The sequence below is a fragment of the Alexandromys fortis genome, unplaced genomic scaffold (genome assembly GCF_014885135.2).
Source record: "Alexandromys fortis isolate MF-2015 unplaced genomic scaffold, M_Fortis_MF-2015_v1.1 scaffold_199, whole genome shotgun sequence".
Taxonomy (NCBI): Eukaryota; Metazoa; Chordata; class Mammalia; order Rodentia; family Cricetidae; genus Alexandromys; species Alexandromys fortis.
The window spans coordinates 907,310-922,494 of NW_026068074.1; the positions used below are offsets into that span (position 1 = coordinate 907,310).

Consider the following 15,185-nt stretch of genomic DNA (forward strand, 5'->3'; position numbering starts at 1 on the left):
GACACGCATTTTGTCTTGCAGCACGGGGGCCTCTAATATACTAGCTAAGCATGCTGTCATTTAAGTGTACCCTGAACCTTTTTCTTAACCTTAGTTAGTGTTTGTTTATTTGTTTATGGGTAGTTCTAAGACTTAAATCCAAGAACTCATATGTGATAGATAGGCAAGCACCCTGACACTGAACTTTACCTCCATCCTTTTTTTTACTTGAATTTGGAGACTGATTCTCACTAAGTTGCCAAAGCTAGCTCCGAACTGCAATCTCCCTGTCTCAGCTGTGCCGATGAGGCTGAGACAAGAAGGGCTGGCTTCCCTCACTTCAGGAAATCTTAAATAGCCCGTAAAACAGGAGACACTATCCATCCTCGGCAGACAAATTAACATGAGGCTAGAGGCGATGGGAGAGCTGTGCCTGCTGCTAACCCAGCCCCTGGTGTAAGGAAAGCTTGGCTCTGGATCCACCGAGACGGTCAGATGTTCTGTTACTCTGTCTCCTGGAAAACAGTAAGGCCAGAGCTCAAACCCCAGGAGACAGATGGCTGCTGCCGATTCATGACATTTAGGGAGTCATAAACTTGTCCTGAGTGTCACCTCTTCCGTCTAGGTAAGGGTTTCATCACCGAGCTGTCAAACGAGGTTAATTTGGCCAAGACAGCATCTTCTCTTCTCTGCAACACCTGATTTGATTGGAGGAGACCTTCCATTGGACCTTCAGCCCAGGATTAGGAAGGCAGAGACTCAAACAATGAATCCAGGTTAGACGAGTCCTCAGGCTTGGCACGCAGTTCTGCCTGCTATTCCTGAGGACAAAGAAGGAGCCTGTACTGCCTGCCATTAGCATGGAAGCAGAGCTGACTGCATAGGTGCAAATTCCAGGAAGAAACCTGCCTCCCACTTCAGAGAAGAGAAACAATGAGAGCCTTGTTCTTTCAGCCCCTGGCCTGGCTTGGATAAAGGCTTATGTGTCCTTCAGTTCCATGCCCCATCTCCATAATCCCCCAGCAGACTTCAGCCAAGAAACATGGGCTTCCTCTTTCTATTTCCTCTCCTAACCCGAGGGCCTGTTGGTGCACGCTCTGAAAGAACTGCACGCAGGGAGAGGAGATTTGCTTTTTCACCTACCCCTGGAATGCTATCGATCTTCCATGAGTTCACACGGAGCAGAGCCTCCTAGATCCTCCACTCTGTTTCTCCAGCTTTTATATTTGACCTTCCCAATGCTTCGACTGTCTCAGCAACACATGTTACAGATGCTGATTCCCCAAGTCCACAGGCCACCAGAGACATTCTCTCTTAATCGTTTCTCTTGAAATTGCCCTTGATTTCCGTGACCATGGAAATCCTTTTAGAAGGAAAACTAAGAGGCAAGGGAAGAAGAGGTATAGAAGGAGGAGGACATGAGTCTTAAAGTGGACAGTAAAATCCTGGGGGAAACTGACCAACCAATCTTGCGGCAGTGTCTGGACAATCCCAGCTTCTGGAATCCAATGGGAAAACAGACCTGGATTTCAGAATTGGTACCCAGTGCTGCCTGGCTCAAGAACCAAGAGGGACAAACTTTAGACAGGTTCAGTTTCATCAGGTGCTGCTTAGGTCACATCAAATGCCTCTGCAGCCTGGGTGCTGGGTTTCCAGGATGGCTGTGGTGGGATACAGAACCACTGGAAGACCCCAGATCGAGCTTAATATAAGAGCTGTGTGAAATAAATGCGGCCATTAGCCTTCCTTAAGAAAAGAAGCCTAGCAACCGGAATCCCCGCAGTTAGCAGCATTGGCACTCGGGGGCAATGGCTCCCACAAGCTGCTGAGAGCGACTCACCTTTATCTTCCCAAATCCCCTTTTAGTGACATCAAGCCTTTAGCTTGTATTGGGCTATCCTGAGACTATTGACTCCAGAGCAATCAGCAAAGGCTACAGATTAGACCGTTCTTCGTTTGTTTTTATGAGACCAAGCTTTTCTGTGGCATTGAGTGCCTCTTTTGAGGATGCCCCAGAGCCTTTCACAGACTGAGACATCTGTCAACCACTCTAAGATGTCACCATTTCCCCAAATGCCTTCTCTGAAATACCTCATGATTTCGTATTTGCGGCCTCCCTCCCACTTTTGGTCAGTCTCCCGTTCTCTTTACGGTGTGCAGCCAAGTGTACATTCCACTTGAACTATTACCTGCTTAATAGCTTTGCTTCAAATCATCAGGAATTTTTATAGGCATAAAGATGTTTCTGAAAGGAAAATTAATGGATATAAGTTATGGGTTAAAAAACATAGCTCCAAAAATCCAGAAGGATGTAAGTCTGGAGACAGGCTCCTCCTGGGATGGAGGACAAAGAATGGGGAGACAAAGTGCATTCTGGGTAGTGGGCGTCGACTTCAGGGGCTTAGGGCTTAGGGAAAGTTGGTGAGGGAAGAGTAAAGAGCTGAAGGGCTTCTGTCTGGAAGAAGCAGTCCAGCTGAGAATGTATCCAGAGGAAGAGGAATTAGGGGATGTTACATGGATCTGCCCTACTGTGCTGAGCATGAAACCGTAGATACCCCGTGAAGGGCTGCGGAGGGTGTGGAGAAGAAGTCCTCCCAGATGCCCCCGCACCACGCAGCCCCTCATCAGGTTCTCCTCCGGCAGTGCTGCGAAGCCTGCCCAGTTTTCTGAGTTCTAACTCAACCTCGTCTGGGCTGGTGCGCGTGCGTGGGGCCTTCAGGTCCTTCTTGTCCTCCTCGGCATCAGCCACTGATGCAATCTCCTCGTCGTCCTTCTCCTCACGCTTGATCTCACTGACTCCTGCCGTGGCGCCTGCCCTCCCGAGTCCACTGTAGGAGTCAGGCGGCCTCTGTGAGAGATCGGAGAGGGAGCTGGGCTGGCTGGGGAGGCTGGCGTGATTATGCAAAAGACTGGCACCGCTGTTGAGGCCATCCTCAGGGTGGCCTCCACTGACCAGGCCCGCGTGCCGCCCGCCCAGTGGCATGGGGCCCGCGAAGCTTGTGGTCAGCGCCCCATGGCCAGGCAGAAGTCCATGGAGATCACTAGCAGTGCCCACAGCGTGGCTGCGAAGAACATGGATGGCCTCATCTAAGCGGTCCTCCATCTTGCTCAGGCCATGGAGACCCCCGTCGTAGCTGGGAGATAAGGCACTGGGGGCTCCTGCCCGGGGCCGAGTTCTAACTCAAAAGACTTCCTTCTTTACTTTTTTTGTTTGTTTGTTTGTTTGTTTGTTTGTTTGTTTTTGATCCCAATCAAAAGCCCACACCCACACGTGCTTTCCCTGATACTCTGGCAAACAATTTTAACAAATGTTAGGGCAGGAAGGGCTGGACCTAAAGTTGAAAATGTAGAGCGCATCAGCTGAGTTAGGAACTCTGGGAGGTAATCCCTGTTCCAGCAGCATTAGGAAAAAGCTCCTGGCCTAGAGAACTGAATCTCTGGCCTGGGTGCAGACCCAGTATTCCAGCTGGGCTGAGTCAATCTGGAGGCCAAGAGCACGCCTGTGAAAGGGACTCACCCTAAGCCACGCTGAAGAGATAGACAGACTAACGTTTCCTTTGATGAGACCGTACATTTTCCTCCAAAATTCCCGTTCCCCAGCGCAGTCCCTATGCAGGTGCAGCCAGAGGTGTGGTGAGGTCTGCTCAGCTATACTTCCTGACAGGGTGCAACATTTTCCCTTTCTCTTTTCTTTTTTTCCCACGTTGGTCAGAATCTAAGTGTGCCTTTCCTCACTCTCTCTAAAGTCCCCTCCCTCCCTGCCATGGCGCGGTTTGTCATTTTTTTTTTATTTAGCTTCTCCTTCTCCTCCTCCTCCAGGAAGCCGCTGTGATTTATAGCGAGGCTGCCCTGGGATTGTTTTTTATTTAAACTCTTCATAAAACTCTAACACATTATCCTTGGACGTTTGTGTGAGTCCACTCTTAAATTCTTCCATTAATGATCCCCTCCCCCAATTATCATCTGGCAAGCACAAAGGAATTTCCCCCAAACTCTAGTGACATTGCCACTGTGCTCAGCGCCACTGTCTTCCATAAACTTGACTCAAGCCAGTAGTTTCCAGCAGCAGCAGCAGCAGCAGCAGCAGCAGCAGCAGCAGCAGCAGCAGCAGCAGTTGCCACACCTTGGAACTTGTTAGAAATGCAGCCGGGGTCTCACCCCAGCCCTGGCGAGTCAGAAGGCTGAGTGGGGACCTGCCATCTGGATTTTAATAAGCAGCCCTCTAGGGGATTCGGGATGCACTCAAGTGTGAAAACCATTTCCTTAAATGTACTAGGAGATGAGAATTTGCATGAGTGGTTCCTATCATTAGTAGTGATCAGCGCTTGATTTGAAGGCAGGGGTTAGCATCCTTCTGTCTTTTATTACAAACTTGAATGTAGGAGTCTTAAATCCTGTGGGTTTAGAATTTTTTTTTTAATTTTGGAGGGCTTGGGGGGGGGCTTGTTTGTTTTGTTTTGTTTTGTTTTTATTGTGCGGATGGTCCCTATGTCAGAGCCTACATGTGGAAGTCCGACAGCAAATTGCAGGACTCGGTTCTCACCTTCTACCGTGAGAATCTTCTAGAAGGAACTCAGCTCGTCAGGCTTGGTGCTGAGCACCATTTTCCACCCAGCTGTCACACACGTCTCTGGGTGAAGACTCAGAAGCCATTGAGCAGGTGCTTCTGGGAAACTGAGTCCTGGGCATGTGGACCCGAAGCCATATTAGAACTGTCTCTGCCGCTATTAAGGCCCCATCCAGACTTGAAAGAGCCCTGTCCCCACTGCAGAATAAACACGAGAGTTTGATTTGTTCCAGGAGGCACATACTACAGTGGTTTCTACTTTTAAAAATTGCCACAGCTGCAGCATGCTGTCGTTTGGCCACAGATAGATTCTTAATGATTTTTTTTTTCCTTGCTAAATAATTGTAAGGCCTGATACCTCCCCCCCCCCCCGCCCGCCCGCCCCTTGAACTTGCACTTGGAGGGTTTCGTGTTATAAGCTCTGTGAATATTTGTGTGGCGCAACCTGCTCAGAGATAATTACATTAGCAGCACTGGGGCCGGTGGGTATCACCAGCATAGTGTGATCGTGTGAAAGGGAACGTGCCTTTCACCCGGGGACTCTAACATGTGGTTACTGTCTCCATAATTAACCCATCGACCTTGAGAGAGGAAAGTAATTAGAAGCAAAGGCAATTAATTCCTTCTAAGTGATTTCACTGCCATCTCCACCGTCACCCCAGAAAGGGGATTCCAGAAGGGCTGGGAGGAAGCAAGAGCATAGGAACAGCCAGTGAGATCACATCAGGGGTGCTAATGAGGCCTAGGTGTCACTGAGAGCTAGACACTGCTGCAGCAAGCAAGGACACCCTCTGACTCCAGGCTTGTTCTCCCTCCCTTTCACTTCCCTGGAAGACCAGAAGCCCCAGTTACCGGTGTAGGCTCTAAACCCCAAAATCAATGCTGTTATTCACTAACTCTCGTCATTCCTAATAGCATCCCTGTAAAACTGCAGCAGCACCTTCCTCAGAGAGTGCTGGGAGGCAGAACCAGTAACTGTGAATGGGGAGGGGTTTACCCTTAGAATGCCAGACTCGTGTATGATCAAATCATGGTTCTGGTACTCACGATGTCAATGCAGACTTTTCTCAGACAGTCTCAGGATGCCCTGGAAGTCAGCATCCTCCCGCTTCCCGTTCATAAATGCTGAGATTACAAGTGCATCCCATCACACCTGGAACACAGTATCCTCTTTGGAATTTTCGGGTTCTTTCACTTAAATGAATATAGTATGTCTTTCTGAGAAGATAGAGAGAACCTCTGCTTTCTAATAGAAGGGATTCAAAGTCTATTATATGGCTTCAGGTCAAAATGAAGTTTTCTAAAAAACTGCAATTCCAAGCATTTTGAGGATTCCCTGAGTGCATCCCAACAGCCTCGTGATGGCTGTGTAAAGGTACCAGAGAACAATGCTCCTCAGTTACAGGAATGAGTGAAGAATCCAGAGTTAAGGATGGGCAGGGACGTGCATTCAGAAAAGTAAATGATATCGGTGAAGAATTTGGAAAAAAACCAAGATGGGTAGCCAGTTTGGGGAAATTTGCATAGTTCAGAAGGTTGGGACAGCAAATGTGTGGGCTTACAAGTTGGAGCGGGGAGGAGCAAGGAGACAGAGCCAAGGCTATGATACACTCACATATGGGAGTGCATACAATACCTTAGAGACTAAATACAAGCTAGAGTCAATGACAGAAATAACCAAAAATTTACCTCATTATCTAGTTTGACTTGGCTGCCTCTTAAGTGGAATCTCACTTGGATGGAATTCTTGGCTCTGGGATCATTGGATCTATTAGTCTGCCAGCTGTGATCCTCCGTTCACAAGCTCCACTCACCCCTGCTGTGGGTGAGTAGATGGTTGAGAAGGATGTGGATGTGATCTCCACAACAGCGAGAAGTCACTGCACAGCGTGGTCTCTGATTTGCTTTCTAAATCCTCTGTGTCAAGGATGGAGAGGCTGGAGGCAGAGCCAGGGATGAAGGTTAAGAGGCGTTTCCATCCTGCAGAGGAAAGCTAGTTCTTGCTTAGGGGACTAGAGAGGCGTGGTGCAAAGTGGTGCTGTCCTTGGTGGTGGTGGTGATGTTGGTGGTGCTGCTGCTGTTCCGGCGCTGTGGTGGTGGTGGTTGTGGTGATGGAGGCAGTGTTCGTGGTGGCTGGTCTGTTTTGGGTTTTTTTTTGTTTGTTTGTTTGTTTTTTGGCAGGATCTACTAGTGTAGCCCAGTATGACCTAACTTGCTATGTAGATGAGGATGGCCTGGAACTAGTGGCAATCCTCCTGATTCAGTGTGGCAGGTGCTAGGATTACAGATGGGAGCCACCAAGTTTGACTGCATAGCCGTTCTAAAGCAGGTCACATTGCAGTAGGCACAGAACACAGGGACGGAGAGAATAAACGCAGTTGGCCTCTAACACCAGGATTGTTTCTAGAAGGGCTGTGCCTTGAGTGGAATGTACAGTCCCTGATTCCTCCAGTAAAGACAGCAAATCCTTAACAACTTCCTGCAGATGTGTTAAAGTCAAATGAGTTGTCCTAGTATATGGTGAGTACCGACCTCAGTGAGCAAAGGAGGAGGAGTGGGGCCATGGGTAAACTGTACATGGAAGGTAACCGCAGGTCTCTTATGCCTTGTATGGAACTCAGTAGGAGAAACTGAGGACAGCTGAATGGTTCCTGAAATGTTGGCTGCCTTTCATTGTAGCCTCTGAGCATAAGTAGTGTCTTTTTGACTCTTGTAGTTTACTATGGGGTCATGAATTATGCGGTGGTTAGAACTGCAACTGCCAGTGGCCAAAATCTAGGATGTCTCCAGATTCAGGAAGTACTGAGCAAGCACCAACCATACCGACTCCATAACTGAGTACCTGGTAAACACTGGATAGAATTCACTAGGTGTGTGTGTGTGTGTGTGTGTGTGTGTGTGTGTGTGTGTGTTGGGTGGGTGTAGGCAGAGACTGCTCGTTTGTTTCCCAGCTGCCAGGATGTGAATAATCACACCAAAACTATATTAATTGCGACACTGTTTTGTCAATAGCTTAGGAATATTTCTAGCTAACTCTTATCTCTTAAATTAACCCATTTCTATTGATCTCTGAATCACCATGAGGCTGTGGCCTACCAGTAAGGTTCTGACTGGTGACTGGCGGCTGTCTCTTTTGGCAGCTACTTGGCATGTCTCCGACTGGACTCTGCCTGCTCTTTCTCTATATCTCTTCCAGACTGGCTATATTTAGTTCTGCTACAAAGCAGCTTCTTTATTAACCAATGGTAATAAAACATGATGCATAGGATACAGAGGGGAATCCCACATCAGGAGGGAGGTCATTTCTCTGCAATATCCATGGCAGCAGAACACTGGAGAGAAGGTGACGTTGTGAAATTAATGCTTCTGAACTGGGAGTGAGGATGGGCTCCCCATCTTTCTCCTTGTGATATGAAATCAAGGAAGCCTGACGTCGGCAGAGACAGCCCAGGAGCTCCAGTTCCAGCCCTGTATCAGAAAGCTGGAAGAAAATGCCCTCATTCTCGGAAGCAGGGAGATTTTCCTGTTTGTTCTCTCTCTCTGTAGTTTCCCATCATCCTTTCTCAAGACCATCCTACAAGGCCTATAAGGGCAGAATTAAGGGACTCGTGGCTGCCTGAAGCCCTGAAGCAGAGAAACCTCCCTTTCTGATAAGAATTGTGGTCCTGAGAAAGAGTCAGAAATGTCACTTGTTTGTGCTCGAACAATATAAAGCTTGTCTGAAGATCAGAGGGCAGAGTTAGCCACTAGTTAATCATAGAGGCCAGGCAGTGGTGGCGCACACCATTAATCCCAGCACTAGGGAGGCAGAGGCAGACAGATCTCTGTGAGTTCAAGGCCAGCCTGGGACACGTGAGGAGATTGATACAGTCTAAAAGAGAAACAGAGCCAGGTGGTGGTGACTCACACCTTTAATCCTAGCACTTGGGATCTCATCCATTTGGTCCCAGTACTTAGGAGGCACACACCTTTAATCCCAGCACTAGGGAAGAGGAAACAGGAAGGGATATGGCTAGGCAGAGAGAGGAATATAAGGTAGGTGGAGACAGGAACTCGCCCTCTTTCAGGCAGAGGAGTTGGCATGGTAAGAAGTGGCTGTGGCTTGCTCCTCTGTCTCTCTGATCTTTCAGCATTTACTGTGATATCTGACTCTAAGTTTTTATTAAGACCAATTAGAATTCATGCTGCAGTCACTCCATTCCCATAGGTCTTTTCTTTGCTGTTTACTGCATGGCTTACCAGGCATAATCACAGAAAGGACATGTTAGAGTGAGGTAGCAAACACCCCAGCTTTCTATCCATAGGAAAGGCCCAAGTAGTCTGAAAATACACAAGTAACCAAGCAAAGAGCTGAGCATATTGCCCTGGGTCTTGCAGAGGTGTGTATTAATCGCCAAATTTACCCACATGCTATGCATATGCATATCTGACCCCAGCAGCACTGCAAAACCTCTGGGCACTTGAGATGGGGATCACCATTCTAGCACAGACTAACCGCAGGGTGGAGCATGCAGAGGACAGCTCCAGAGACACACTTTGAAAATGGGACCAGCCTGGAAACCACAACCCACAGAAGGCTGATCAGACTTCAGCCTGAGCCCACAGGGCTGAGGGTTGCTGAAACCCACCTGTCAGCATACGCTCTACAACACCCATCAGCCTCACAGCCTCGTGCCTGCGCGGTAAAGAAAAATGTCCCACAGAAAGCAAACCCACCCAAAACAAAACAGACATTCTCCGTTCAGTTAGGAAATGGCACTCAACAGAAGCGAGTGCTGGCGTGGCGCGGTGTTGAAGTCACCTGACTGACGCACACAGCTTTGCAAGGTCTCCCCGTGAAGAGTGAAACCTCCTGAAAGGAATGGGAAACAGGCAGCATCAGAGAAACAAAGCAAGACTGACCAAACAATTGATGGAAACTGAAAACTGTGGTATACAATATTGGAAACATCTCTGAGTGAAACTGGGAGTGGAATTTCAAGGACCTAAGCTGGAGTCACAGAAGCCTGGAAGCCGTGCTGTGGGGAATCCAAGTCAGAGCCCCTAGAAGAGCGGGAGGCATTGCCCTTACTCCAGTCCTACAGTACATTTTTAAATGACACTGAAAACCAAATTTCTTGTCAGAAGAAATGGAGGCTGCTGTCCACCCAGAATTCTGTGTCCAGTGAAGGTCTCCTTAAGATGAAGGTACTAGAAACAGGTGAGGTGGAAGAAGAGGAAGGGAGGGGAGAGGAAGGGAAAGTAAGAAACACAGACTCACTGTATAGCTAACTTCAACACTCCCCAGTAATTGATCCACAGAGCAGAAGTCACCACAGTCGAGAACTGAGCAATGCTGTCACCCACTGTATCTAACTGGTGTTTATAAAATGGCCCAACTAGGAACAGCTAAGCACACATTCCTTCCAAATACAGATGTGGCATTCTCCAAGACAGGCACATCTAGGCTACCAAATAAACTACCAATGTTTCAGAGTTGCAATAATTCAATTGCCTTCTCCGATTATCCATGGAACTCACCTAGAAAACAGTATGGGATTCTAGAAAGAACCTCTTCTAGATAATGAGAGTATCATGCCAGAAGTGACAAGGGAAACTAGAAAACATTTTGAGTCAAATAACATGAAAATATAACCGATCAAAACCCATGAACCTCAGGAAACTGGGCAGGTGGGATGTAGATGCGAAAGGAAAGAAGGTTTCGCAGCTCTCAGGCAGGTTTCCTCCCTGAGAGGGAAAGCGTGTAGACTGGCCAACCAGTGACACTTGCAGAGAGTGATGGAAGTCCTGAAGCCCATGTCGACATCAGAGAAACACTCAGGACTCCAGTGCTTCAGACCCACAGAAGAGGTAAAGCCCCAGCCCCACCTGTCTAGGGCAAGGTTCAGAGAGGTGGCAGAGCCTTCCTCTGGTCCAAGTGCAAATGCTGGCAGTGTGTGCAGAAATGTCCCCATAGTGCCCCCCTATGTTCACAGCCTGATGACTGCTCTCGTTCGGAGCCTGTTCCTACTGAGATGGATTATATCTGACTCCTTGTTCAGTTATTAATAATAACCCCGTCTCCTTTTTATCTGTATGTAATATCCCAACCGACAGTGTATATAAACACACTGAGCTTCCCAAGGCGCTGAGGCACCTTCATCAGAGAGCCCAAACCATGTGTGAGGCGTTTTTCCATTCCATGTCTTACCTTATTCCATCCCTGTCCCAGCCAGGTTCATCCCTGAAGCCATGCTGGACCAAGCATGACTTGCATCTGGTGCACAGAAGAAGAAAATCAAAAGACCAGTCAAATAAGGATCAAGCGTAGGATCTCTTTAGGGCCACACGGCCCACAATTTGGGGAATTTGAGGAAAATCAATCACTTTCAGACTCATCTCCCAGCTCTAAAAAAACATTGCATCCCAATGTAACACTGGTTTTGGTACCATGACAATGTGGACCCAGCCTGCTGGGAGCCACTGTGAGGCTCTGGTGTGTCAGAACGCTTGGCTCCTTCCTGTTGTTCTAACCTTCATCGTTTCCTTGCTCAAGGAGGCCTCACGAGGCATGATGGCCGCTAATGGAAATCATGAAATATCCATTCCATCCAGGAGCCGGAAAGAGATGTAGAGAACCACACTTTGAGGGACCATCTCCAACAAGCCTTCTGCTTTACCCTTCCCATTGGGCTTTGATTGTGCCGGTAGCGCAAGGCGAACTGAAAACTACGTTCTTTGCCCAGTGTTCGGATGCGTATGTAACACAGAACAGGAAGAAACAGATAAAGCACGGGCACGGTATCCGCAGTGTTTGTGGAGAAGAGTCCTCAAGATGTTCTCAAAATAGTTTGTACCTCTGGGTGCCAGCGTGCCCCGTGGGACCATCTGGGAAACCCCACTTTCAGCCGTGGGTCCATCTGGACTCAGTTGCCGTGGACTTGGCAGAATCTGACAAATTGCAAAGTCCTTCATTTCTCCCCATAAACTGAGACACCCCGCACCGTGCTCATGCACAAGCCTCTGCACCCCTCTATCCTAATCTCTCTCATTCCCCAGGGACACATCAGCTCAGACATGTTTCCAAACCTAAAGCAAGACAGCCTAGGAAAAGCTAAAATGGGCCCTGGCCAGCATCTTCTGAGACCAGAGAGGCGGAGGTGCCTCCACCCTGAGGCCCTTCCGCCCTTGCTTCTCCTGTGTCTTTATTTCCTCTCTGCCTTCTCTTTCCTCCACTATCAGTGTCTAACCGATTCACAATTACCTTTGTGTGAAACTTCAAAATAGCTCAGGATTTCTTGAACCTTTGCTGCCTCTTTTTCAGTCAGTTGACTCAGGATCCGCAGGTGACTGGCTCAGGGTCCGTGTATAAAGTTCTTAGCATCTCCAGGACCAGTGTGCACCCTCCTGTGTTCTTTAAATATTTCTAGAATTCTGATAATATTTAGTGAAATGTTAGTATGATATAAATAGTCATACTGTTTAGGCAATGAAGGCAAGTGTCCTTGACCTTTCTGGCTCCTACAATTCTCTCTCCCTCTCCTCTGTGGGGTTCACCAGGCTCCAAAGGGAGGGACCCAATGGAGATCTCCAATTTGGGCTCTCCCTCTCTCTGCCTAATGTTTGACTGTGGGTGTCTACATCTGCTCCCAGCAGCTGCTGGAGGAAGCCTGTCTGATGACGATTAGACTAGCCATCGATCTAAGAGTGTAGTGGAAAATCATTAAAAAATTGCTCACTGATTCTTTTTCAAACTTTTTTTTTCCAAAACAAATCGTGGGCTAAATTGATGCAACAATACCCATTTACGAATCTCTGGTCCTTGCAGCCAGTTTTACAGCATATCTTGCTATCTCTCTTTATTCCTCATAGGTGAACAAAACCCCTTCCAAGCTCACTGTCCTGTATTGTATTACACACCACTTTCCATCACATCGTTTCATCTGGTCACAGATCTGAGAACACACACTGGAGGGGCTTCTCCTTCACCGAGCTGTGGGGAGATCACCCTGAGCAGCTGCAATCAATACTTCTACAAGTCTGCCCTTTCGAGATAGCCATCTAGGGGCAGAACCGCTCCCAGATACCCTTTTCATTCCTACTGGAAAGCTAAACACTCTAGTTAAAGAATTCCCCCATTAAACGTCTTCCTTCTCTCTGAACTTTAGCTAAGAATATAAGGACGGCTAAGTCAAAAATGAACCACGTTTGCACTTCCCTTTCTGTCTAAAGGAATATCAGGGCTCAAAATGTGCTTATTTGTTCTGGAGGTCTTCCAGGGTGGGAAGGAGGTACCCGGTGTCACACAAGACCTACAGGATATAACTATGGAAAAGGATGGAATGAATCCACTGTAATGGAGAAGTCAAAAACTGTGGTCTGTCCAGGGCCTGGATCTAACCCAGCAGCCTGTTGTTCAGCCTTCAAAGAAACTTTAAACAATATGAGACACACACACACACACACACACACACAAACACACACAAAGGATTTCTATATGAAAATACTCAGATACCCAGCTTATCTAACAGCAAGCTATGCCTGACCAGTCCCTGTCAGAGAGAAGCTAAGTTCTCTGTGCCTCTCCGATGCTGTTGTCTGGCTCTGACATAAGAAGATGACAACTGTCTTCAATATAGGCATGTCTTCAATGCTCTTTGCACAACCAGGAGCTGGCAAATAAATGACTGAACCCACATAGCCCCTGGAAACACACAACACACAGCTCATTTATCGACCAGTAGGCATTTGAGTTTTAGCCAAGTGCAGGCTACAAAGTCAGGCAGGAGTTGAATTTGAGTTCTCAGCTCAGTTCCCAGTTAGTGCAAGGGCCTCTCGAAAACAGGGTGCATATCTGTTTCCCTGACTCAGTGTCTTCCCTTACAAAATAAAGCGGTTTTTCCTCATCTTTTTTTCTTCTATTTATGTGTATGTGTGTGTGTGTATGTGTATGTGTGTGGGTGCACTTCAGGCAGAAGCTGCCAATCAAAGCCTGAACTTCTCTTGCCAGGCAGCCTGCCTTGGGACACCCCCATCGTTGCCTTTCAGAGGCCGGTCTTACAGGCCACTCTGACACACCCATTCCCATTATGTGTTTGCATTTTGGGGATCCCAATTCCAATCTTCTTGATCGCTGACAATCGCTTTAGCCGCCAGCCATCTCCCCAGCCCTAAATACATGTTTATGTTTAAGTCACAGTGTTTAAACTGCAAGGGAAGGGGAAGTAATTAATTGGGAAGAATCCGGCTATCTTAAATGGGTCTGAGTTGAAAGAATCAACCCTGAGAATAAGGAGCTGAGAAGGTTAAACTGCAGAAACAGACCTACCATGGAGCCAGATAGGACAGCAGAGGAGGCAGGGTTGTAGCCTTTACCTCTGAAGCTCCCGATCACTGCTCCCAGTCCCCACATAGCAGCTACGTGGCTTTTTGCTGCTGACAGTGGGTCAGAGAGCAGGCAGGCCTGGGAGAAGAAGACCGAGAGACTGTGCGCCTAAATATAATTACAGTCCTAACAAGTCTGTGCCGAGCAGGGGAAGAGGCAATCCCTTGGCAGGAGATGAGGCAACATCCTACACGGCACCTGACTACACAGTATATGGAGGTCCAGCAGCTCTGTCGGAAGCAGCAGTCCTACAGGCCTCCCAGTGACTCCCTGACTCCTTACTATGCTTCAGATGCAATGGATGTCTCTCCCAAGGCACCGAGAGCCCACAAGCACACATGACAAGGTGATCTGTAAACTCCCTTAAAGCAGAAACTTGGCCATTTGAATGCCAGAGAAATTAGAGGCGTTCCTATTGGCTGGCTCTGCTCAGAGATTCTAACTAGACATGCCTGTAAGAGAAATCTTGTCAGCCAACTGAACCAGGAGGATCGGTCCCCTGAGAAAGAAAACAGCGTGAGTGTGCCATTCTCATTGACTGCTGATAAAGGCCTGGCTCCGGGGTCACGCACATCAGAGCCCGAAGCTGAGCCGATGACGTCCGTGTTGACAGCGGATCATCACCCAGCCGCCCAACCTTCAGCAGACGGCACACCTCTGCCGTTGGAGAGCTGAGGGCATCTCCCAGACCAGCTCTCCCGTGCACGTCATTATATGTCTTCATCCCCCCATCCAGCACAGGAGAGAGCAGACAAGCAGACAGGCCCTAGTGAGTGCTTAGCGTGAGTGATCAGCGGGAAGAAGCAAGGAATGTGAGAAAAACGCTATCATATTTACCAAAGAGCTGTTCTGAATAAAAAGCCACTTGGGTCCAAGCAGCTAGAATCATGCTCTGAAAGTACCACAGTGTTTAAGCTGCCCCATGCTAATCACACAACAGCAGAGAAGGCCCAGCCTTTCAGAAATCACCAATTCTGGAGGTTTCTGGGCCATTTTCTCCATTCAGTAAACACCCCAGCATCACCCCATTTTGTTTGCTAAGTGTCTTCATGGGACTTGAGTTCAGACAGGAACGTGCAGCTTGGTCAGCAAACCAAAGCTTTCTTTTTGTAAAACTTCTGTTTACCAAGTCTTAATTAGCCATGTGCGACAATTCATGGGTGAAATGAGGAGGATGGATCTTGTTTGTTTCGAAAGAGTCTTAGAATGTAGCTCAGGCTGACCTGCAGCACACTATGTAGACCAGGTTGGCCTTTAACACGAGGAGATCTACCT

General features: G+C 48.0%; 1 protein-coding gene across 1 annotated transcript; it reads right to left on the reverse strand.

Annotated features, from left to right (window-relative positions):
- Positions 1–2,479: 2,479 nt before the first annotated feature.
- LOC126488263 (transcription factor E2-alpha-like) lies at positions 2,480–14,634 on the reverse strand. Its single transcript, XM_050121631.1, has 2 exons — positions 14,483–14,634; positions 2,480–3,155 (listed from the first exon to the last, which is right to left on the reverse strand). The coding sequence occupies exons 1-2, from the start codon at positions 14,632–14,634 to the stop codon at positions 2,480–2,482; spliced, it is 828 nt and encodes a 275-aa protein (XP_049977588.1).
- Between the last annotated feature and the right edge of the window lie 551 nt (positions 14,635–15,185).